The sequence below is a fragment of the Panicum virgatum genome, chromosome 2N, assembly GCF_016808335.1.
Source record: "Panicum virgatum strain AP13 chromosome 2N, P.virgatum_v5, whole genome shotgun sequence".
Taxonomy (NCBI): Eukaryota; Viridiplantae; Streptophyta; class Magnoliopsida; order Poales; family Poaceae; genus Panicum; species Panicum virgatum.
The window spans coordinates 15,932,436-15,956,994 of record NC_053146.1 but is presented as its reverse complement, the minus strand read 5'-3'; the positions used below and the strand labels follow the sequence as shown (position 1 = coordinate 15,956,994).

The 24,559-nt window shown below is 41.4% G+C and overlaps 3 protein-coding genes across 11 annotated transcripts in view; all 3 read left to right on the top strand.

The window, feature by feature from the left end:
• LOC120659857 (myosin-6-like) overlaps positions 1 to 2,538 on the top strand; it is a 36,658-nt gene extending 34,120 nt beyond the window's left edge. For both annotated transcript variants that reach the window (XM_039938114.1, XM_039938113.1), the window contains 5 exons: positions 147 to 203; positions 1,344 to 1,400; positions 1,492 to 1,572; positions 1,870 to 1,955; positions 2,030 to 2,538. In XM_039938114.1, coding sequence (XP_039794048.1) covers positions 147 to 203; positions 1,344 to 1,400; positions 1,492 to 1,572; positions 1,870 to 1,955; positions 2,030 to 2,144 — 396 coding nt within the window. In that variant the 3' untranslated portion in view covers positions 2,145 to 2,538. The remainder of the gene's footprint in view (positions 1 to 146; positions 204 to 1,343; positions 1,401 to 1,491; positions 1,573 to 1,869; positions 1,956 to 2,029) is intronic.
• A 1,702-nt stretch (positions 2,539 to 4,240) lies between these two features.
• LOC120659858 (sterol 3-beta-glucosyltransferase UGT80A2-like) lies at positions 4,241 to 17,948 on the top strand. Its single transcript, XM_039938115.1, has 14 exons — positions 4,241 to 4,415; positions 5,505 to 5,671; positions 6,183 to 6,422; positions 6,829 to 6,940; positions 7,036 to 7,206; positions 7,375 to 7,438; positions 7,819 to 7,876; positions 8,730 to 8,907; positions 9,155 to 9,285; positions 10,206 to 10,308; positions 10,402 to 10,478; positions 16,164 to 16,211; positions 16,301 to 16,450; positions 17,439 to 17,948. Exons 1-14 carry the CDS (start codon positions 4,361 to 4,363, stop codon positions 17,625 to 17,627), a joined length of 1,743 nt encoding a protein of 580 aa, XP_039794049.1. The 5' UTR covers positions 4,241 to 4,360; the 3' UTR covers positions 17,628 to 17,948.
• Positions 17,949 to 19,519: 1,571 nt separating this feature from the next.
• On the top strand, positions 19,520 to 22,560 carry LOC120659859. Of its 8 annotated transcripts, none has more exons than XM_039938122.1 (4): positions 19,523 to 19,732; positions 20,356 to 20,430; positions 21,080 to 21,312; positions 21,402 to 22,560. In XM_039938122.1, exons 3-4 carry the CDS (start codon positions 21,299 to 21,301, stop codon positions 22,363 to 22,365), a joined length of 978 nt encoding a protein of 325 aa, XP_039794056.1. In that variant the 5' UTR covers positions 19,523 to 19,732; positions 20,356 to 20,430; positions 21,080 to 21,298; the 3' UTR covers positions 22,366 to 22,560. The 8 variants fall into 8 exon arrangements, with proteins under 8 accessions (XP_039794053.1, XP_039794050.1, XP_039794054.1 ...); XM_039938123.1 differs by having other exon boundaries at positions 19,527 to 19,732; positions 21,216 to 21,312; XM_039938119.1 differs by having other exon boundaries at positions 19,520 to 19,732; positions 21,216 to 22,560.
• Positions 22,561 to 24,559: the final 1,999 nt, after the last annotated feature.

The window sequence follows — 24,559 nt, the reverse complement described above, 5'->3', positions numbered from 1 at the left end:
ATGTAAAACCCCTCCATTTTCCCTCTAATGTTGCTCCGGACTATCATATTTTTGTATTTTTTGTGGCTGAATGTTGAAGTGCAACTATCAGCACTAAGTATGCATTTTGTTTCTTTTGCTCATACCTAACTATTAAATGCTAACAGTATGCAGGATCTGCATTGGATGAACTCAGACATATCAGGCAAGCTGTTGGTTTCTTGGTAAGTGATACCTGAGCAATTTGTTCACACCTATGCTTATAGATTGTCATCAAGGTGTCTATAACATGGTTAGCTAGTGTGAGAACTGAAGTACAGAAGTTAAACAAGTATTCCCCAACAGCCCAATTGACTTGCAATTAGATCATTTTGGCTGTCAAATGTGTTATTGTTTTCCGGGTGGGTATGTAGTTATAAGGAAGCTATAATATTTAACTTGTTCATTGTTAGTGTAAAATATATCATGGAATTTAATATAGTTTCTAAATATATCATGGATATTAATGTAGTTCTATTGTTTCCAAATTGTTTCTTATGGGTTTCAAATCCATTAGAGTGGCTATATTTTATGCTGGTTCGCCAAACCTAAAGCAACCCTCCTCCTTTACCCGGGCCTACCCTCCTTTAACTGTGACCTTTGTTTCTTTTGGGTTTCATCTCTAGCCTATCCCAACTTGCTTGGGAAAAAACGCTATGTTGTTGTTGTAGTAGTATTGTTTCCAGATTGTCTAAGATGTCGCTTTTTACATGATACCTGAATAGAGGGAAATGAGCATGATAGCTTCCTAGAATTTTTTTTCTCGAACACGCAGGAGAGCAGCGTATCTTTGTATTAAGGAGAAGATAGCTTCCTAGAATGGAAATATATTTTTTTGTTGCATTGGAGAAAATGAAACTATGAAAGTCACCAATGTCCTGTTCTGGTTGCTTTTTAGGGCCATGTCAGTAGGCACTAGGGTGGTAATTGATCATGATCCTAGTAATCTCTTCACAATCCAACTTGTCCCTTATGTATTTTTAGCTCAAAATTGTATATGATAAGAGCCGGACCCTTTTTGAACCCGTCCCGTAGATTATCTAGTCTAAATTTTGAGGCCCTTTACCACCCCTAGTAGGCACTCGTGTGTCGCAGTTAGTAGCAGCGCATCACCCCTGGCGTATTAGTTGGATGTTCTTAGGATAGATTGTAAGTTTGACGTTTCGTGTAAAATACTCATTTAGTTTGAGGATGATCCTAACTGATCTTTCCTGCTTGGTAAATTTAATGGAGGCATTTATGGCAATTGATGCTTGTATTTTATGGCTCCTTAAAGGATTTGCAATATGAATTTTCAATACTGATGAGATGTTTATGTTGTCTAGGTCATATTCAAAAAGTTCAGGATTTCATATGATGAGATAGTCAATGATCTCTGCCCAGTAAGTGTTCCCTCCCTCGCACATGCACACAATAACTAACCAACTCTATTCCGGTATTTATAAAAAAAAATACTATTCCGGTATCATGCAGGTACTAAGTGTACAGCAGCTCTACAAAATATGCACTCAGTACTGGGATGACAAATATAACACAGAGAGCGTGTCAGAAGAGGTAATAAGAGAATCTATCTTTTTTAATGCTCAAAGATATAGTCATATTCAGTTTCATTTTAACCCGGATGCACATGGAATGGCATTAGCACAATTCTGCAAAATGGAAAATTTAGCTGGATTCAACAGCTCATGTATTACGGAATGCCACTTCAGTTTTGAAACTAATTGATACCTTCAACATTTCACCATTTCGCCTGTTTCCTGGTCCTGCACTTTGAATTTGCATTTTCCTCCTCCATAGAACATAGAGCAGCCAATTAGTAGGGGAACTGATTGATTCTCTTCTTGACTGTAGGTCCTTGAGGAGATGCGAACACTGATAACCAAGGAATCAAACCAGGACAATCTGGAGAACACCTTTTTACTGGATGACGAAATTAGGTGTGTGTAAAAAATAATGTGCTGCTTGTGAAATTCTGAGGATATGCTTAACTTTTGACCTTTACTCATTGCAGCATGCCCATATCACTTGAAGAGATAGCAGATTCTATGGATGCCAAAGAATTTCAGAATGTCACCTCGCCACAAGAACTTACTTCAATGCATGCCTTCCAATTCTTGAAGAGCTGAGCCCTCAAAGGGCCAGAGACACTTCTTTTTCCTCACAGTACGTTGCTGCATGGGCATATACCTCTGCATTCTTCCATCATATGATGTAAATTCAACCTAGGGTTTCCTTCACCCCTGTTGTGCTATGTAATTATTTTTTGTCTAGATAGGTTGGTTTGCTGTTCTCAAGTTTCAATTGGCTGGGTTGGGAATAGGTTTTTTCGTTCTGCCCTCCCAAAATGTATGTGTGCAGTATTCATAGACTGAAAGCATCATTTTTCTCAAGGTAGCAGCTAGGAATTCCTTGAAAATCATTCTTTTATCCAAATTTTGTCAGATTTGGTTCTGCATAACAATGTGAATAACTTGTATAGTCAAATTATTTTTGAAGGAAACAATGTGTTTCGGACTTGTCTCTTTTGTGTGCTTTCATTTTTTAAAACTTTTTTACCATGTGGAATGATTTTACTACGAATTATTACTTGTGTAGCCCCAAGCTTTAAACAGCTGAAACCTTTGTAAGTTGTGAAAAGTGAGAAAAAGTGTATTTGTAGTCTACGGATCGAATACGGACGGATATTACTAATATCATATTTGTTTTTATATTTTTATTCGAATATGGAGGCGAATATGGATAGTGTTTGTTTTTTCGGATAAAATTGTAATGGATATCGTCATCATAAAAATGTAACTTTTAGTATCCACGGATCAGTTATGAATATTGAATATCTGGAATCGGATACGAACGGATAAAACCCCTTTCAAACCGGATCGAATTCAAATACGGTCAGGAAATATCCGTACTATTTACATCCTTAGTGGCCTTAATAGCTTAACTGGTATTTTTATTGGATCTCGGATGAATTTTCATACGATCAGCACATCACCTGTGTTATTGTTGTCTATTGACTATTGAGCTTCGGCCCTTCGGGATCACTAACGTAGCAAAACTGCTACCAACATGCTTGTTATTTTGATGATGGAATATATCTGATGTTGAATAACGTTGGATTTGTCGTTGGCACAATTGAAGAAAATATAAAGAGTGAATGATGATGGAAAATAACATAGACTGGATTGAATTGTAAGAAAAACATGACCGATGATTCTAAAAGTGCAAGAAATTTTGCGATATTGAGCGGATAAACTCTAGCTAACCAAGAGCTAAGAAAATGCAATTAACTCTGCACGACTAGCTGTGATTGGTGCTTATTTGTTGTGAGAGGGAAAAGTACTGCTGGTGACTGATGCTGATATAGTGTGAGAGAAAATAGAGTTTGAGGCTTGGTTGCTCCAAACTGTACATGTGTGGCAAGTATAAAAAAAGCCCTAATAATTAAGAAATTAATTTTAAGGTGGGATGGTCCCATTTGAATGGTAGGTGTCAAGAACAATTTTTATTCTAGTAATGAGGAAGGAGCTCGGGGGCTTTTAGTCCTCCATAGAAAACGTTCAAACTGAACGCAAAAACTTCAAATTTCAAGCCCTCAATCAGTCAATTTTGGATTTGAAATCCTAGCTCAGAAGTTTGGAAAAGGACATTCCAGACTTGCAACGTGCAAATACCCATTTGACTTCGTTTTGGGATTCATCTTTTAACGGCCGTACGTGTACACAACTTTAAATTTCAGACTTCCATGCTACGATTTCAGTGCTTTAGACTAGGATAAGCTCACGCCTTTTAAAATTTCTGAAATGGACGCCAGTTGCTCTCATTTTCTCGTGTGCTAAATTTTATTTAGGACTTCGATTACCGTGAACGTGAACAAAACGTGCACAAATCCCACAAGTTCACAGATGAAATTCTACGCTTTGGCACACCGCACGCACGGTCGGTGACGTGGGCGCGGCTTGTCGCGCACGGCGCGGGCTACCAGCAGAGGTACGACGTTGACTTCCCTCCAGCCGGCTCCGCGGTCTCTCGCCGTCTCGGCAACGGACGGCCGCTCAACCGCTCTCAACGCCAATCGGCCACCACCGCGCTGACCCGGTCTCCCCGCGGATCACGACCGTCGGCCGGCACCTGGCGCGCACGTCTCCGCTCCCAGATCGCGCCACGTGCCCCCTACCCGGCCCCCGGTGGCCTTCGTCGTCTTCCTTCCAGGAGAAGCCTCCCCGTTTCCTCTCCCACTCTCGCATCGCCTGGCTGGCCCACGTGGGAGGTTCTGGTCTCCGCAGGAGGCCTCTTCCTCTCGGGAGGGAGGTGTGGAAGCTTCCAGAAGCCTTTGCCGCGGCCGATGGAGGAAGCCAGCGGCGCCGGCGCCGGCGCTGGGGGCGTCGGCTCCTCGTCCGGTGAGCCCCCTTGGTGCCTCTTCCAATACGCCGCCCGACGCTTCTGGGAGTTTCCACTAGTCCTCTTCGTCTCGTCGACCCTTAGCTAGAATTCTGTGTCTATGATGATAGCGGCGGCGGATTATGAAACCGATTTGATCCGTAATTTTTTCTCTTTTGACTCATAATATTTGGTAACGGAGGCGTATCGGTGCGGCATTGTTGCGCGAAACCTTGGCCTGGGGTTTTGGAGTTGTCAATTTTGGAAGGCGGGCGTTAGGGTTTATACGAGGTTGCTGCTGGGTTTTGGCTAATACTGTCGCCTTGAGGTTTGCCGACCTGAAAGGTAGGAGAATGGGGGGAGAAACGGAAACCAGATGACGTTGGGGGAGCAGCAGCTTTTGTTTTGATTTTTTTTGGGTGCCCTTGTTATTTCTGTGGCGAACAAAAAGCAAACTGGTACACTGGTACAGGTGGATAGATTCTGGGTGCAGGGGAATTTTCCTGCATGGTCCCCTGATTCCTTTGACTGCACAGTGTTTGTGACTTCGACATTTTCCTGCATGGTCCTCACAGACTTAAAATGACAGGTTTTCTTTTTTTTTCGTTTTTTGGCCATTACACCATTCTCTTCTAGTGATCAACACTAAATAGGAGCACCACATACTTGTGAGATTCCTGTGAGGCACTCTGATCTGACTCTTGAGTAGTTCCTCTGTTCAAAGTAGTTCATCGTGGTCGTATATATTAACCTTTTAATTTGCAGTTATGTGATGCGTCATTTACCTGATTGTAATGCTTGTTTTTTGCCTTCAATTTTCTCCCATTATAAAAATACGGCTACAAAGAATGAAATAGGATATTCATTCATTCAATACTATAATTTGATAGACAAACAGTAGTCAATTGCAAAGTAAAGAGATCAGGACAAACAGTACGTTAGCTTCGCGAGCTGTTCAATTTGTTATTGGTTCTTAACTTCTTGTCTGGTGATCTAGGTTGGATTTGTTCATTTCATTTGAACTTTTTAGCTACATTCTATGTATGCAAGTACTTTGAAGAAGCTCAACTTTATTGGTCGTGTAACTGTTTGAAATTTTGTTCTTCTAGTGTCGAATAATTGTTTCCCACAAGATGAGGGTACAAGCTCCAGCGAGATGGACAATACTGAATGCTCTAAGACATCCTCAGAGCTGTCTAATTCTGAAAGATCTAGGCCTGAAGGTGCCAAAAAAACCTATCCCATATTGGATAAGAAGATATCCATAAAAAAGAAGGTAAGTTGATCTGTCATCTTTGTTGGATGATGTATTGTGCTAAGGCTAGAAAACATTCTAGGATCCGGACTCTTGTCTTATGAACCAGACCCAGCTAGGATTCTAGAGGACGCTATAACTGTAACCAACACATGATGTAAGGGATTGAGTTTTACTCTTCCAACTTTTCCAGTCTATCTTTGCTAGAAAGTGCCGTTTTCCTTCATTACTGTTGCATGTGTGACAAATATATGTGTGTCTTTTTTCTTTTGGCACTGAAACATGCAAATGTTTTTCTAAGGAAAAGAAACTGTACTGTACTATGAGCATAGCAAAAATCTAAGCAGTGTGGACTGCTGTACTCATTGCAGAATTTCTAGCAACTTGAACTAGTTTCTAGCACCGCTAATGTTGCTTGTGGCTTTTCAGTTCTCATAATTAATTATCAGCCTCCTATTGCTTCCATTATGTTGTTGTTTCGTAAACGAATGACTGATTGTACTGGTTGCATCCCTGTTTCTTTTCATTGCAGCTGAAATTGTTTAGTCGAATGGCTACATTGAAGGATGATGGAACCGTAGTTGTTGATATCCCCACCAATCTTGAGGCTGCATCACTTGATCTTCCATCAGAGGATAACCACAGTGTGGCTTTCGGTGGGGAACCGTTGGACTCAGATCTGCAGCACATGCCACCTATGCAAATTGTTATGCTGATTGTTGGTACGAGAGGAGATGTGCAGCCATTCATAGCTATAGGAAAACGGTTGCAGGTTGGTATGCTATTACTTTCTTGTGATATTTCATGATTCTTCCACTAGAACTTATATTGATTCATGCTGCTTATGAGATGTGCATTAAGAGGATGAGTATCTGGCCCTATTTTTCATATGATGAATAAGCTAGCTAGAATTTAGAGCATGTCATAATCAAATGTAGGATCTGAAATTGTGGCAGCCGCTCTACTGCATATTTGAGAAAAATAATCAAATAGACTGTACAATGTTATTGCTGTGCGTGTGTTATGGTTCACTGGCAGCAAATATTCAAGGGTCCAGTACAGTACAAGGAGGGCACCGCACTAATTATTGATTTCGGACTTTCACCAAATAGAACTGCAAAGTGCTTGATATTTTTATGTTATGTTCAAGGTGGAGTAACATTTATTTCTGTTGGCAGGACTATGGTCATCGTGTTAGACTAGCAACCCATGCCAACTTCAAGGATTTTGTGATGGCTACTGGACTGGAGTTTTATCCCCTTGGTGGAGATCCAAAAGTTCTTGCTGGATGTATGTGAATATATTCTTACTGTTTTTGCACTTTCACCTTGCAGTTTGCTATAAATAGATCTTGCATAACAGTACAGGGTTGGTAATTTGAGCAGACATGGTTAAGAATAAAGGATTCTTGCCCGCAAATCCATCAGAAATTCCGATCCAGCGCAAGCAGATTAGGGACATCATATTCTCCTTGCTTCCTGCTTGCAAGGATCCAGACATTGATACTGGCATTTCTTTCAGTGCAGATGCTATAATAGCTAATCCAGCAGCATATGGTAATATTTTTTTGTTCCTATTTATATTATTTCCATTTCGATTTCTTGCACTTATAGCTATGCAAGGTTACAGTCCCTGGTTTTGGCTTTGAGGGAATGACCTTCCCACCTTAGAGCATTTTATTTGTTACGTACTTCAACTGCTGACCTAAACTAGTGCTTCTTCAGGACATGTACATGTGGCAGAGGCTCTCAATATACCAATTCACATAATTTTCACAATGCCTTGGACGTGAGTGCTCCCTCTCTCTCCCTCCCTCCCTCCCTCTGAATATGCGTGGCCTCCAGTTTGTTTTTCTCCTGGATATTAAGATATTTAACATTTTTGCTTTATGACCAAACTCGCCTTGCTAAAATTTGGCTATCCCCAACAGTTTTGGCATCCATGTGGTTAGTGCGGATGGTTGCCAAAATTGTGGCAAGCCCATGCCCATTTGCTCCTTTCCTATGTGTGTATTTTTTTTTGCCAGCTGTTGTCCTAATGTTAGCAAGCAAGACCTTGGCCAAAAATTTTGCAAGTGAAATTTTTGTTAGCCAAAGTTTGACATGAACCAAGCAAGGCCTAGGTTTTAATTTCAAGCATGTTATTGATGATCTTTCTTTTATTGCCAGGCCTACCTGTGAATTTCCACATCCTTTCTCACGTGTGAAGCAATCTGCAGGATATAGAGTAAGTTTATGTTGTTTCATATGTTCAGATCCATACAACAACAACATAGCCTTCTTTCCCAAGCAAGTTGGGGTAGGCTAGAGATGAAACCCAAAAGAAACAAAGGTCACGGTTCAGGCACATTGATTGCTAGTTTCCAAGCGCTCCTATCCAAAAACTATCTCTTTAGACAAGTCATATTTGTAAATTTCCATTCATACTAATTCGTGAATATGGGTGAAAAGCAAAGGATTCAATTGGGTAACCTTCCTGTTTAGGATCATGTGCTCGTGTAAGGTTAGCATGTTCAAGCACTAAGCCTGTCTTGTTTACACAGTATTTCTGCAAGTAACTGCACCCTCACTACATTTAGGTGTTAAACTACATTTTGATTTGCCACCGAATATAGATGAACTTGGGAAATTTATCAAGCTATCAGTATTTAGTTCCCTTTAGTCTTAAGCTTCTACATTCAAAGATGTTTTGTAAAATTGTATATTTTAACAAAAACTAAGTATTTCATAAAAGCCTTAGGCCCTGTTTGGATGAAAAAAAAATCTGTGGTTTTGCAAAATAATTTTATTTTGGAGAACTATGGGATGTTTGGATACTATAAAACTTGTAGTTTTGGAAACCATTGCATTGATAAAACTCTACTCCACTCCAAACTTCTTTCTTTTTTCTAAACATTGGTATTGCATGTCTCTAGTTTCTAACTTCAAAAAATTCTTGTATTGAAGTAGGGAAATTACTTTATAATATGATAGAGCTGCTACGAGCAGACATTCTATCTTTTGATGGGCTTCCTCACTCTTTCTTTAGAGACAATTATTATCTGGTACCCATTATCCACTCGTTGAATCTTTGGTTGCAGCTCTCATACCAGATTGTTGACTCTTTTGTCTGGCTTGGCATAAGGGATATGATAAATGATCTCCGAAAAAGGAAGCTGAAATTAAGACCAGTTACTTACCTAAGTGGTACACATGCTTATTCAAATGACATTCCTCATGCATATATCTGGAGCCCTTACCTTGTCCCCAAACCAAAAGGTCTGAATCTTGTCCTCTGATAAGACACCAATCAAAATTTAACAAGAATTTGAAATAGTCATGCAGCTTGACCATCAAAACAAGCCTGCTCGCTGTTTATTTTGTATTCAATGAACTCCCATGAATATCTGTAAAAACATCTGTCAGTTTCAGGAACTAAATTTGGGCAGGAACTTGTTAGTTCTTACTTTAATATTAACTGATCTTTTTTATATGCTTAAATTTTGACCTGCTCCTTTTTTTTCAGACTGGGGACCTAAAATTGACGTTGTTGGATTTTGCTTCCTTGATCTTGCTTCAAATTATGAGCCCCCTGAGCCACTTTTGACGTGGCTTGGCAGCGGTGAAAAGCCTATTTATATCGGTTTTGGTAGCCTTGTAAGTTTTTATTTAGTTCTTAAAATTAATGTATTTTACTGCTTTCAATTTTTTTACTATCTGCTGCAAGTCACAATTGTGCTTAAGCTCTTTATGTTTCTATTTGGATGAATGATTTATTTTTTTATACTAGTTATTCAATGTTCACCCATTTGTAGTTCTTTAGATTGTGTGGAACGGATGGAAATTTGTGTTGGAGGTTTAGCTGACTTGTAACAAAATATTGTGAAAGAAACAAGATGTGCTCACATTCACTTCATAAACCTTAAAATTGGACCACACAGTTTTAAGGTTTGGAAATGCCACTGGATGTTTCTATGTAGGATCAAGCATGGTAGGTAGGTATATCAGCCACTCAGCCTCACCATTGATGGCATTTTTGACAACTGTACAGTTTTTGGTGACATTTTAGAAGTTGAAGATTGATACACCTTGCTAATAGAATCGGTTACAATTGTTGTACCACATAAAAACATATCTTTCGGTGACATATAGATTGAAAATAAATGACTTAAAACCTTTATGTTCTTATAAGCTGATTAGCTGAGTATGTTTCATGAAGTTAGACCTTGATATCCTTGTATTGCTGTTAAGCTGAGTTTCTTTGAATTCCCGAGATGAAGTTTAACCTTAGAAGACATTCCATCACTTTCAGACATGTCTAGGTTTTGGCAACTTGACTGATAAAGTCAAACCTCATCTACTTAGTTGAAACTGAGATTAATTTTTTTGTGTCCATGATATTCATGGATATTTGTTGCTGTACAATACCTACCAGGAATCATTATTTACTCCATGTCAAGAGAAAATCTCGTTATTATTTTGTTTCAATTATCTTGTGACACTTTGGCCTTGCGGATAATTATTGCTACATGTTTTTTGTCACTTCTGGTTTGTTACTGATGACTCCGTATTTCCAGCCGATTCCAGAACCAGATAAGTTGACAAAAATCATTGTGGAAGCACTAGAAATTACTGGACAGAGAGGAATCATTAATAAGGGTTGGGGTGGACTTGGAAATTGTAAGTTATAATAGTTCCTTGGCTTTTGATATATTAGCTTGTTCCACAGTTTCATATCTTTGCATGTCTAACTATATGTTTTTTTTCTTCTAGTGGAAGAATCAAAGGATTTTGTATATGTACTTGACAACATTCCACATGATTGGCTCTTTTTGCAATGCAAGGCAGTGGTAAGGCTTGTTCTTTCTGTTAATATGTATATAGGCTTGCATATAGTCTTTGGCCCAATATGCCATATGGCCCATTCGGCCCATATCTTGTATATGTACCCTAGCTCATGGAAATACAAGGCTGTCGGTTATTCTATCTAGCATGGTATCGAGCATGGTTCTCAATCCTCCGCCGCCGCCGCCTCCTCCCTGACGAGCCTGCTGTCGTCGTCGCCTCCTCCGGTCCTCCCCGGCGAGGCCGCTGCCACCGCCACCTCCACCACCCAGATCCACCATCTCTGCTCGCCTCATCGTCCTCCTCGTTGGCGACGTCCTTTCTGTCCTCCTCTTCCGCTGCCTGTCGCTGCCCTCCCGTCCGCCGCCCGCCCGTCAAGGACGCGCCGCTCCGCCCGCCGCGGACGCGCGGCTCCGGCGACCGGCGGCGTGAAGAAGCCGCACCGCTTCCGCCCGGGCACCGTCGCGCTCCGCCAGATCCGCAAGTACCAGAAGAGCACGGAGCTGCTCATCCGCAAGCTCCCCTTCGAACGCCGCAGGACTTCAAGACCGACCTCCGGTTCCAATCCTCCGCCGTCGCCGCGCTGCAGGAGGCCGCGGAGGCCTACCTCGTCGGGCTCTTCGAGGACACTGCAGGTCCCTGACCTCCTCTGCCTCTGTTGTGCTGCACGTTGCTGTGCTACACGCCGCCTCTGCTGCTGTTATGGCCTCCCCTGCCTCTGTTCCCATTGGTGCACTCGTTATGGATGTGAAGCTCACTGGTCAAAATTACAGAGATTGGGCTTTCTCTTTCAAGATGCTCCTTCGATCTGTCGGTCTTGCCTCACATCTTACTGATGAACCCCCAGTGGCTGCTGTTAATGATAAAGCGGCCCAAGATTGGAGTCTTCAAGATGATCGGGTAATGGCAGCTATCTGTCTGAATACTGATCTGAGCATTCGCTTATGTCTTGAGGATTATAATACTGCAAAAGCAATGTGGAACTACCTGCAAGGTCGCTATCAACAAAGCAGCTCAGCCCTTCGCTATTCACTTCGTCAGAATCTTCATCATCTTCAACAGCAGGACATGGAAATTGAGGAGTATTACATTGCCTTTACTAAGCTGTCAAGCCAGCTTGCATCCATGGTCCCCAAGCCTTCGTCCTTATGCACGGATTGTGTCTCCTCTTGGACTGCCAGAGACAAGTATGATCAGGAAAATACTATGTTTGACTTTGTGATGGGTTTGCGATCCGAGTTTGAACCCATTCGTGTTCAGCTTTTGGGGCGACCTACTCTGCCTACACTGTCTGAGACATTATCTGCTCTCCTGGCTGAGGAGACACGTCTTAAGACTCTTACTTCAAATTCACCAGTGTCTCAGCATTCAGTGCTAGGTGTTCCTCCCCTGTTTACTGAAGTTGCAGCAGCAGCCTCTTCTAAAAAGACTCCTTGCAGACATTGTGGCAGGACAAATCATCCTGATGAACGGTGTTTCAAGAAGTATCCTCACCTCCTGGCTGAAATGAGAGCCAAGCGTTCTGCCTCACGCCGGGGAACAACCTCTTCTGGCACACAAACAGCAGCATCTCAATTCCCAGCGGCAGCACACCAGCAATCAGCACCTCAGTTCCAACAGCAGTCCAGCAGTACCATCTCTGCTCCTGTCAGTGCATACATGTCAGCTAGTTCCTTGTCCTCTCCATCACATCTAGGTACTAATTTTTGGGTGTTGGATTCTGGAGCTTCTTTTCATATGACTTCCAATTTCTCTCAGTTGGATTCTTGTCAGCCTATCTCTCATCCTCGTTCTGTTCAAACTGCTGATGGTACCTTTTGCACAGTTACTCATCAAGGAAATCTTGTCACTTCTCAGTTCAATGTCTCTGATGTTTCTCTTGTCCCAAAACTTTCCATGAATCTGATTTCTGTTGGGCAACTTGCTGATCTGAATTGTGTCATTGGTTTTGATGACACCTCTTGTTTTATTCAGGATCGTCGAACCCGAGCTCTTCTTGGTACTGGCCATCGCCTTAAGAGCTCCTCGGGCCTTTACATCCTTGATCATCTTCGATTGCCAACCCCTGCATCACCATTGTCTTCCGTCACATCATCGTCATCAGCTTTTGTTGCAGCTACTTTTCCTCAATGGCATCATCGCTTAGGTCACTTGTGTGGCTCATGTTTGTCTGCCTTAGTCAAGCAGGGTGTTCTAGGTCATGTACATATTGATCCTTCTTTTGAATGTAATGGTTGTAAGTTAGGGAAACAGATTCAGCTCCCATATCCCTCTAGTAGCTCCAAAACTACTCAACCTTTTGCTCTTGTACACTCGGATGTATGGGGCCCTGCTCCTTTTGTTTCCAAAGGCGGTCACAAATACTATGTCATTTTTATTGATGACTACTCGCGCTATACATGGATTTATTTCATGAAGCACCGTTCTGAACTGTTGTCCATTTATAAAACTTTTGCTCAAATGGTCCATACTCAATTTTCTTCTCCTGTTCGTATTTTTCGTTCTGATTCAGGGGGGGAGTATCTTTCCACAGTTTTTCGTCAGTTTCTTTCTTCTGAGGGAACTCTGCCTCAACTCTCTTGCCCTGGTGCTCATGCTCAAAATGGTGTTGCTGAGCGCAAGCATCGTCATATTGTTGAAACTGCACGAACTCTTCTCATTTCCTCTTTTGTGCCCCCTCATTTTTGGGCTGAAGCTGTATCTACTGCTGTCTACCTCATCAATCTTCAACCATCATCTCGTCTTCAGGGTAAATGCCCTGGAGAAGTATTGCATGGCTCACCTCCTGGATATGATCATCTTCGTGTTTTTGGCTGCACATGTTATGTTCTTCTACCATCCCGTGAATGCACCAAACTGACAGCTCAATCCATTGAGTGCGTTTTTCTTGGTTACAGTCTTGAACATAAAGGCTATCGTTGTTATGATCCCTCAGCTCGTCGTATTCGTTTTTCTCGTGATGTCTCTTTTCTTGAAAACAAGCCATATTTTCACTCTTCCACTCCTACATCATCGAAATCTGTTGAGCACCTTTCTTTCCTCTTCCTCCCACCTATCTCTCCTTCCCCACCAACTTCCTCTGTCGACATGGTTCCACCTCTTCCTTCTGACTCATCTGCTGTTCCACATGTACTACAGCCACCACCTGATCCAACACCTCCACCATCACGGTCCCCACCTTCATCTGTTACTCCTTTTCCTTTCCACTATAGTCGTCGTCCTCGTGTTCCTTCTCCTACCTCCAGCCCTACCTTAGACGATGCTTCTCCTATCCCCACACCGCTTTATGACCTCAGGGATCGTTCTGATATTCATGTTCCTGATCGATATGGTTTTCCCACTGCTGGTGCTGTTTGTGAGCCTTCTTCTTATCAGGAAGCAGTTCACCTCCCTGTTTGGCAAGATGCCATGTCTGCTGAACTTCATGCCTTACACCGCACGGGTACTTGGGAGGTTGTTCCATTGCCTCCTAATGTTGTTCCTATCACCTGCAAGTGGGTATACAAGGTTAAAACCAAAGCTGATGGCTCTATTGAGAGGCATAAAGCTCGTCTTGTTGCTCGGGGTTTCCAACAGTCGTATGGTCGTGATTATGAGGAGACATTTGCTCCTGTTGCTCATATGACTACAGTTCGTACTCTTATTGCTGTTGTTGCTGCTCGGTCATGGACCATCTCTCAAATGGATGTTAAGAATGCCTTTCTTCATGGTGATTTGCAAGAGGACGTTTATATGCATCCACCACCAGGGGTTGAGATTCCTCCTGGATATATTTGTCATCTTCGGCGTGCTCTTTATGGCCTCAAGCAAGCACCCCGGGCCTGGTTTGAGAGGTTCAGTTCGGTTGTTAGTGCTGCAGGTTTCACTCCTAGTGACCATGATCCAGCTCTGTTCGTTCACACCTCTTCACGTGGTCGCACTTTAATTCTACTTTATGTTGATGATATGTTGATCACCGGAGATGATCCAGAATATATTGCCTTTGTTAAAGACCGTCTTTGTGACCAATTCATGATGTCTGACTTGGGCTCTCTCAGCTATTTTCTTGGCATTGAGATTGAATCAACTGCTGCTGGCTATTATCTCTCTCAGTCCAAGTATATTCAAGATCTACTTGCTCATTCTGGTCTCACTGACACTCGGACTGCTGCTACCCCTATGGAACTTCACCTTCATTTGAAGCCATCGGATGGTCTTCCTCTTGCTGATCCGACCAGGTACCGCCATCTTGTTGGTAATCTTGTCTATCTCACTGCCACCAGACCAGACATTGCCTATGCAGTTCATATTCTCACTCAATTTGTGAGTGCACCCACCACAGTCCACTATGCTCATTTGATTCGGGTTTTGCGGTACCTGAGGGGGACAATGTCCCGCCGACTCTTCTATGCCACATCAAGTCAACCTACACTTCATGCTTATTCTGATGCTACTTGGGCCAGTGAACATGTTGATCGTCGATCCGTTACTGGTTACTGCATTTTTCTTGGTGGCTCGCCCATTTCATGGAAGTCCAAGCGACAAACTGCTATTTCTCGCTCTAGTGCTGAAGCTGAATTAAGAGCTCTTGCTACAACGACAGCAGAAATTATTTGGCTACGTTGGCTGCTGGCTGATTTTGGGGTTACTTGTGCTGATCCTACCATTCTCCGCTGTGACAACACTAGTGCTATTCAGATTGCCAACAATCCTATCAAGCATGAGCTCACTAAGCATATTGGTGTTGATGCCTCCTTCATACGGTCCCATTGCCAACAATCTGTTGTGGATCTTCAGTATACACCGTCTGAACTACAGCTAGCAGATTTCTTCACCAAAGCTCAAACTCGGGATCAACATCATTTTCATGTACTCAAACTAAATGTGTCTGACTTAGATTCCTTACAGCCACCTTTAGTTTGAGGGGGGATGTTAATATGTATATAGGCTTGCATATAGTCTTTGGCCCAATATGCCATATGGCCCATTCGGCCCATATCTTGTATATGTACCCTAGCTCATGGAAATACAAGGCTGTCGGTTATTCTATCTAGCACTTTCCAGGATGTTTATTTGCCAAAATCAAGAATGGTGGTTTAACATGAAGCAAAGCTTACGCAGATGAATCTGGGGAAGGATTAGTGATGAGCTTTGCTGTTTGCAGATCATGTATATAAAGGACACGCACATGAATCCTTCCTTGTTACATGTTAGGGCATTAGGTTATGTTCTGTTGGAATTCATATTTGGCATTCTTTCTTTTCTCGAACGACACAGGAGCTGTGTCTCATGTCATTAAGAAGTACAAAATGTACAATGGACACGGGAGAGGCTCTAAAGCCTCCCCCCCCCCCCCCCTCACAAGAACACCATGCGTACAGTACATATTTAGCATTCTAGACAAATTTAAAAGAAGTTGGAAATAATGTGTTGAATCGGGGATTACAAGCTTTTCAAAAAATCGGGGATTGCACAAAGATTAAAATCCGATTGAAATGGACGGGATTCTGGTCATTTAATTCGACGGAGCCACAGAGGTAGTCAAATGTTCCTTATATTTTTGCGCACTTGGGACTGAAATAATTTATGCCATGTGACAGTGAAAGTGCTTGACATTTCCTTTATTTTTTTTACCTATGAAATAGTTCTGCTTTTCTTATGTGCTATGATATGACACTGTTTAAATAATGCAGTCATCTTGTCCTTTTCAGGTACACCATGGTGGTGCAGGAACCACTGCAGCGGGTCTTAAAGCTGCGGTACTCCCTCCCTCTCTCTAATTGCCACTAATTTGCCATGATAATATGTGTGTGTTCTCCTTCTGATGTTTATTACCACTAATTTGCAGTGTCCCACTACCATCATCCCATTCTTTGGTGATCAATTCTTTTGGGGCAGCATGGTGCATGCCAGAGGATTGGGAGCACCACCTGTACCTGTGGAGCAATTACAATTGAATTCACTGGTTGATGCAATCAAATTTATGATTGATCCAAAGGTAAACATTGTAATGCTGATTGGTGTTTGTTTTTATGTCAAAGTTATTGTAGAGACATTGGCAAACACCTCACGCCCTTGGAGGGGGGGGTGACCTTTCATATATATATTGTCATATGGCTTGGAGTACAAGTAAGCTCAATACAAGACATATACAACAATATCTATCTAATAGTTATGCAATAACGATGTTGTTACAGGGATTGTGCAACATTTACAATCATCTGTCTTGATCTAATTGCTGAATCCTAGGCACTCACTAATTTGAAGAGCTAAAATGCAAAATTTGATGTGTGTTTTGATCATTAACTGTTTGTAAGGTTTTTTTTTGCATAAACCACCCTACAGCTTCTGCACTAATTTAGCCCCTGCAAGTTTTAGGTGGTACCAAAAGCTTCCTGAGGTTAGTTCTGTGAGTTTACCGCCCCATGTGGTGATGGTGGCACCCCAGCATAGCAAGGATTTAATACACATCATAGAAACCACAAATTTGCAATTAATAAAAAATGTCGATGTAGTGTCACAACACACACCATGTAAGATGGTTTTGGAATATGTGTGTTCCTATTACTACTAATGACCCCTATCAAACTATTTTGTTTCAAAAAAGAACCTCCTACCAAACTACTGTTTATTATTATCTAGAATTCTAGATATAGGATGGGAAGCTTAAGGATCATATAAACAACCTTGTGCTTGAAAATAATGCATAGGCTACCTGCAGTCTAGTGTCTGCACTTCGACATTAAACTGAAAACTAAGTTGATAGAACATGTATTATCCATTATCCAATACACTCCTCTTGCAAAAGTAGGTAGTTTAGACTAGGATTGAGAAAGTAATCAAATGCTCCTTCATTTATACTGTATTGAGAAGGACAACTCATCCATTTGTGAGAAGTAGCATTTGTGACGATGCATAGAAGTTCCTGGATAACAGGTGAAAGCTCTAGAAAGTTACAATTTGTATTTCACTTTATTTGGCGACAGGTAAAAGAACGAGCTGTTGAGCTAGCAAAAGCAATTGAATCAGAAGACGGTGTTGATGGGGCTGTTAGATCCTTTCTGAAACATCTTCCACAACAAAGAGATTCTGAGACGATGCCAACTGCACAACCATCAACCTTCATGCGCCCCTTGCTTCTCCCTGTAAAGAGATGTTTTGGCATTGCTTCCTAACTCAGCATTTTCATACTTTGATCCTGTGACATCACGGCAAAAGCTGTTGCGCCACATACTAATGGGGAAGTCGCCAACATTCTATTCGTTTGGCTGTGGCTGGTGGCTGGTGCTAATTTGTTGACTGCCGTTTTTCAACCTTTACTATTGTAGGGTATTTCGTTCTTTCATATACTGTAATTATTTGATGTACGTATAGCTTGTGATTTGTGTGTACAGAGTATTCTAGTCTAACTTGAGACTTGGCTCCTGAGTCCTGACTGGCTGTTTGTTATCACCCTTTTTTTCCTCTCTGCTGTAGTAAACCACAGTTAAATCAAAGGCGGTATTGCATTACGCCAAGTACATACTCACCCTTTTTGAGGACTACCACAAAACCGAAATAATGGATATATACTATTTGTCACCTCTAGATAATACATAACTAAAAGGTGAGCAGCTATCATGAATAATCCGGGCGCAATTATGTATCACTTCAGGCGATGGTTCTCTGAACCATCACTTGAAGGAAGGGTTCTGGAGATTAATATATCAACTCCCTAAGAAATGGTATTAATGGACCATCCGCCCACCAATGTAAGCGTGCATGTAACCTGACACTACAATAGAAGAGGACAACAATCATGATACATGACTAAAATAATCAATAATCAATAGAGGATGGCGGGCCCACCCAAGGTTTACGTTATCACTGATACATGGTTTATCAGTGCCCTCCGGTATCGATAATCAATTGAAAATCGGTGAAATATCGCTAAAATCAACTGATAAGGAAAGTCAAATTCAAATATCGATAATCAATGATTTATCATTGATAATCGATGCAAATCAGTCGATTTATCGAAAATTCGGCTGAGAAATGTATTTAGTAGATGGAAAATAGAAATTTTTATAGTATTTTTATTTGGTTTGTTAAGTATGGTATTTTATAAGGTAAATTATACATACATACGTAGCTTACGATAGAATAAACTATAGATACATATTACACATATCCATGTTATGTATAATTATGCAAACCACACAAATAGGCATACACCAAATGAAATTGCACATAAATACAAAAAAGTACATAGTCCATACAAACCACATTGTCCATATTAGCATAAATTGACACAAGTTTTATGCAAATTGGTAACAGACTCATATGACCACATCCATAATTCATACAGAAAGGCACTTAAAACATCCATTTTTCATAAATGACACTTTTTTATAATAATTATGTAAACCAGTTAGACAGTTTTTTTAGTATAAGCATACATATTATAGTCAACATTGAAGCCTATTGTATCCTAACTGATTTAACAACAAGTCAACATTGAAGTCTTTCTTCCCACCACTAATATTTAACACTAATCTACATTGCAAATTATCAGTATAACCATCCATTTGTAGCATAATATACAACAATATAGTAAATACCCCATGCATATTTGGTCAAGTTGGTGAAAGGAAATAGAAAATCAACCAAAATTGTTGAATATCAACTGATTTGCATTGATTATCGATGGATTTGCATCATTTATCAGGCTTTAGTATTGGAAACATTTTTTTTCTAAGCAAACGGTGGTTGTTTTTAATATGTGACATCATTCTAGACTATAGAGAGGCTCTAGTTTTTTATAGAATTTTTTCCACACTAGTTATAAATTTCTTTGAATTTTTGAAATTTGGATTGAAATCCATCGAAAAATCAATTGAAAACCAATATCAGTCAACATCGGTAACGGTAAATTTCACCGATAATCGCGATTATCGAGCGGTTTTGTGTTCCATGGGCCCACCCGACCGACCCCGGAACGGAACGGAAATGGGAGCCGCGCCGCGAAATAAACCAACCGCAGCCACCAACAGCTATCCAACCAAGGGACGCCTCCCCCTCCTCGCCTATATAACCGCGAGGCAGGCGGCGGCCGTCCCGCGAGCGGAGAACGGAAGAAATCGAGCGAAGAAAAAGGCTTCCGATCCGCCTCCTCGCCTCGTCAACCCCCCCCCCCCCCCCCTAAAATTTCCTACCCTTTTCCCCTCGTTTTCTCCGTTTCCTCCCGGCCCGTCTCGCCGCCTGCTGCTCCTGATCGATCCGCGTCGGCGGCGCGTTTCGGGTAGGTGGGTGGATCGATCGGTGGGGTGGTTTCGCGGTTAGGTCCGGGGCGATCGGGCGCCGTTGGTCCCGGTTAGGTTTGTCGAGGCTGGCGGCGGGCTATTCGATGATCTGGGGTTTGGATTTGGGGGCCGATTCGGTGGTTCGTCATGCGTGAGTTGGGGGGATTATTGGGGGGTTCCGTTGATTCCGATGGTGATTTTTAGTGTTCGATCTGCGAATTCAGGGGTCAAATTGTGCTTTCATTGTCTTTGCTGTACACAAAGTAGGTTCAATCTCCACAATAAGAAAACCTCTTGTAGCTTGCTGGATTACTAGTTGCAGACTGGCATATTCGATTGTGCTGTAGGCCGTGTTGAGTGATTTATTGACTGGCAACTTATTATTGATTTTGCTCGTACTCTATGGTTAATGTGATAACCGGTCAATTGTTGAAAACTTCAGTCATTCATGTAAATGTCCAGTTAATTTCGGTATTTGATTCTGGTACAACTTCAGGATGCTTTCATTAGTTATATAGATAGGTATCATAATCGAGCAAAACAATTTTTAACTGGGATCTGATTTGCATATTGTGGCTAGTAACATAATCCTCTATTGCTGACAGTGTACACATTATTTCAGGGACTAAATTGTGACAATATCATCATCGCTCTTGATCCATTTCAAGTGTTCATTACATACAACTGCTTCTTGTAGGTTAGTGCTAACTTTCTTTGCACAAGTTCAACCAACAAATTCTTATGCATTAGATCTCATAGGTTCTTGTTTTAAGAGTTGCCCTATTTGTTTATTTTCATATAAAGAAAAATGTGCTCAATAAGACCATTTCGTACAGCCAGCTTTCTTTGTTATTTTTCTGTGTCTAGTGCTAATGTGATTTTTTGGAAAAAATTTCCTTGGCTACTAAAATTTTGCCTGTTTTGGAACAATTGATAGTTCATGGTCTATTCATAACTCTTGTTAGTATTGTGTTTGTTATCAGCAGTTACACAGTCTCTTTGTTGGTTTCCAGTTCCTAATGTAGTTACTTTTGTTGATTGGATTATACTTTGTTATCTTCTGAGAAATATGATTATACTTTTCAAGGCATGATCTCTTTGTAGCAGAATACTCTATTTAAAACCAAAATATTTGTTGGAAACCGTAGTCTTGTACCTGCTAAACCATCTCAAATGTTAATCTGATAAGCAAATGTGCTTTGATATCTAAAAGTTTTACTATTTCCATCATTCCATGAGTGCATAAAAACATGTTCACAGCTTTTTTTTCTCCAAACTGCTTAAATTCTTAACTTCACACAATAAATTTTTTCAACAATTCTAACGATTAAGTGAATTCGACACAGTTGGTTTCAAGATGACAAGTAAGAAAAGTAACAGATCTACAGTCACATCATGCACTGCTCTGCATATGGAATGGGACAGGATTTCTTGCCCTATTTGTATGGAGCAACCCCACAATGCTGTTTTACTTATATGCAGTTCATACAAGAATGGCTGCAGATGTTACATTTGTAACACAAGCCATCGACACTCTAATTGCCTTGACCGGTTCAGAAAAATGAATGGTGATAGTAAGGTCCGTGCTTCACACTCAACCTATTCGGTGCTTTCAAACTCCAATATCAGAACTGTCCAACCAAGAGCTCACTATGATATCATTTCCAGACGTTCAAGGAGCCCAAGACTCAGAAGGCATGTTGATAATGAAGCGTCTTATCGTTCCAATGTAAACAATGGTCAAAACCCAGATGGAATATCTAGATCTGAACCTGAGTTTGCTAACTATCAAGAATATGAAAACCCAGCCTTATCTATAGAAGGAAACATTGTAATTGGGGGATGTTATGATGCTATGCAAAGTTCTGCTGAAGTGAAATGTCCTCTCTGTAGAGGATCTGTATCTGGTTGGATCCCTGCAGGTGACGTGAGGCAGTATCTGGACAGAAAGCTGAGAACTTGCTCTCATGATTCTTGTAAATTTGTTGGAACCTATGAGCAGCTGCGTGAGCATGCTAGGAATGCTCACTTGCTTACAAATCCTGCTCATGTAGATCTGTCAAGGAAGAGAACTTGGGATCGCATTGAGCGTGAGCAGGAGGTCGGTGACGTCATTAGTGCAATCAGGTCCCAGATACCTGGGGCAATAATAGTTGGTGATTATGTTATTGAGACTAGAGATGACATGTCCCCAGACATAGACTCTGGTGATGAAAGTAGTGAAGAGTGGTGGTCAGATCGAGACGATGTTGAATCACCAGGTAGCAGACTTGATTCTCCAAGTGTTTGGCCAAATGATACGCTAGGATCACCTAGCATTTGGCCAGATGAAAGACGTAATTTGCAAAGGCATCTGCCACAGAACAACAGAGTTTTACCGAGGCTTTCATTCAGCAATAGGCGTAGCTTCAATTCAGATTGGCAGGGGATTCGGCAACCAAGGACGCAGAGTCTACTGCGACAGGGTTTCTCAAATAGCCACTCTAGACATCGCAGCAATTATCGTGGCTATCGTCGCACGCTCCTGGATCGGTCATATAGTGGTACCCGAGATCCAGGGAGGAGCATAGATCCATCGTTGGTGCCAAGCAGGCGGCAGCGGCTGCGGTACACGCACAGAAGCCACTACTGATGGAAACAATAGCAGTTCTGTAGAAATTCATTGGTGGTTGTGGTTCCACCCAAGCTATCTTTGTAAATACAAATGGCCAAGACTATGTTTATTTCCTTAGTTTATTTAATCTGTGTATCATGTATTATGTGAAACAATCTATCCCAGATGCAAAAGGCATTCCTCTTTAATGTTATTTACGGTCTCGTTGCTGCATTTCTTTGGCTGCTTGTCTCAGTTTGTTACACCTGCACATCATTGGATTGGGTTTACATGCATACAATTTTTTATACCTGCCTGCGTTTGAGGTACAAATTTGTTCATCCTCTCAAGCTTATTTGAGGAACAAATGTGTTCATCCTCGCATATGTATTTGTAATTTGGACTTTATATCAAGTTGGTGATCTATCTTTGTTCTGAAGTTTAATTCATGATGTTTCTTACAGATGCGGCCTGTAAGTGAATTGTTCGTTCACGCATCCTTAATTATCTGCAAGTGAATGATGGCAACAGATCACATCATTATAGTAAAATAACTTGCAATGATCTGACATAGGATTGGTAGTGTTTTTTTTAATTCGGAGGAAAAAACAATTCAAACATTTGGTAACAAATTTGTCTTCAGAAATTCTGAACACCACATTTTTACGCCTCCTTCTGATTATTGCTTCTCCTGAACGTTGCTTGGAGATCGACTTTCATCTTTGCAAGCCTCCATCATGCTTTCTCCCGGTCTATTTTAAAAAACGTGGCCGGAGGGGTGAACGGACCCCACCATTTTTCATTAAGAGGAATCAACACGGCTTCTCCCAGCCGCGGAAAAATCCCCGAACCCTAGCCCATGCCCGTGAGGGCCAAGCCTTACGGCGAGCACAGCGAGGGGATTTTTTTTACCCACGGGCGGAAATTCGTCCCAACTGGGATTCGAACTCGCGACCTCGTGGGGACGACCATACCTCAGCTCCTCTAACCAACTAGACTAGAGGAGCTTTGGTTCCCGGTCTATTTTGGGAACAAAGTTTCTTGCACGAGTGGATGAAGGCTTATTTCAGTTGAAGGTGGCAACTGGCAACGCATCGTTGGACAGGTAGCGATGAGAATGTGAGAGGCACACGTTTGCCGCTGCCGGCTGCGACCTGACTTTGTCATGCCTGCATCTATTGCGTGCTGTGTCTATTGTACGCTGAAGCAGCTGAAAGGTGCTTTGTTAGCTTCAATTTGTTCCGAGGGCACATGCAAGGATAGAATGCTTGTCAAAAAAAAAAGTGCACAAGTCTTTGTAAGATATAATATTAGTATAGTGGTGGATAGTTGTTTACGCAATGTCCTCAGTGTGGCTAGTCAGGAGCTGATGATATGATATCTACTCAAGAGGTGATGATATGATATCACAAGTTCACAACTTGAAAAAGAAAAAGAAGAGCTAGCCGATACTATAACCTGAAAATGGGAAGAGAGTTATCATGGAGCAAAGTTATTCACAGTTTCACACTAGGCCACAAAGCCAGATCAAGCAAATTGATGTTTTGGCACGCCATCCCCAGTTTGGTCTCAGTTTCTGATCGATTGGCCATGTGCAGTTTTTTTTTTCTTCTCGAAAGCATAGGAGAACTACGCCTCAATATATTAAGAAGAAAGAAGAGATAAGCCCCAAAAGGTACAATTAGGGCCTATACCAAGCCCAAGACAGACCCCTTAAGAACTATTACAAGAACACACACAAGCATTTTTGCACATTGGATGGAGACCCTGACAAGCATTGGTGTGGTTCCTCTTTTTTTTAAAAAAAAAAACAAACAAAACAAAACTATGTTTGTTCTCAGTATTTTGTTTTGAAATTTAGACATTGGATCAATGGCGATCACCGCGAAGCGTTAGTGTGGTTCTTTCTCAAGAATCACTACTAGCTATACTATTCCCCATCTCTCTCACAATAGGTAGAAACTTCGTATGGATCATTTGTACCATTTTCTTTGAACCAGAAAACTTCTTGCTTTTAAAGAAAGCAAATGACAGTTCGTACAAGATATCTGCTAGGGAAACCAGCTTACAAGGACTGCATAATGGAAACTAAACGGAACTGAAACAGAAAAAACTCAAAAGAGCGTCCAAAAATTAAATGAAAACGTCCTCCTTTGTCGCTTGACTCCAAACGAGAAACGTTGTACCCAATCGCTTATCCGCCTTTTAGTCGCCTCCATCTTATTACAATCAC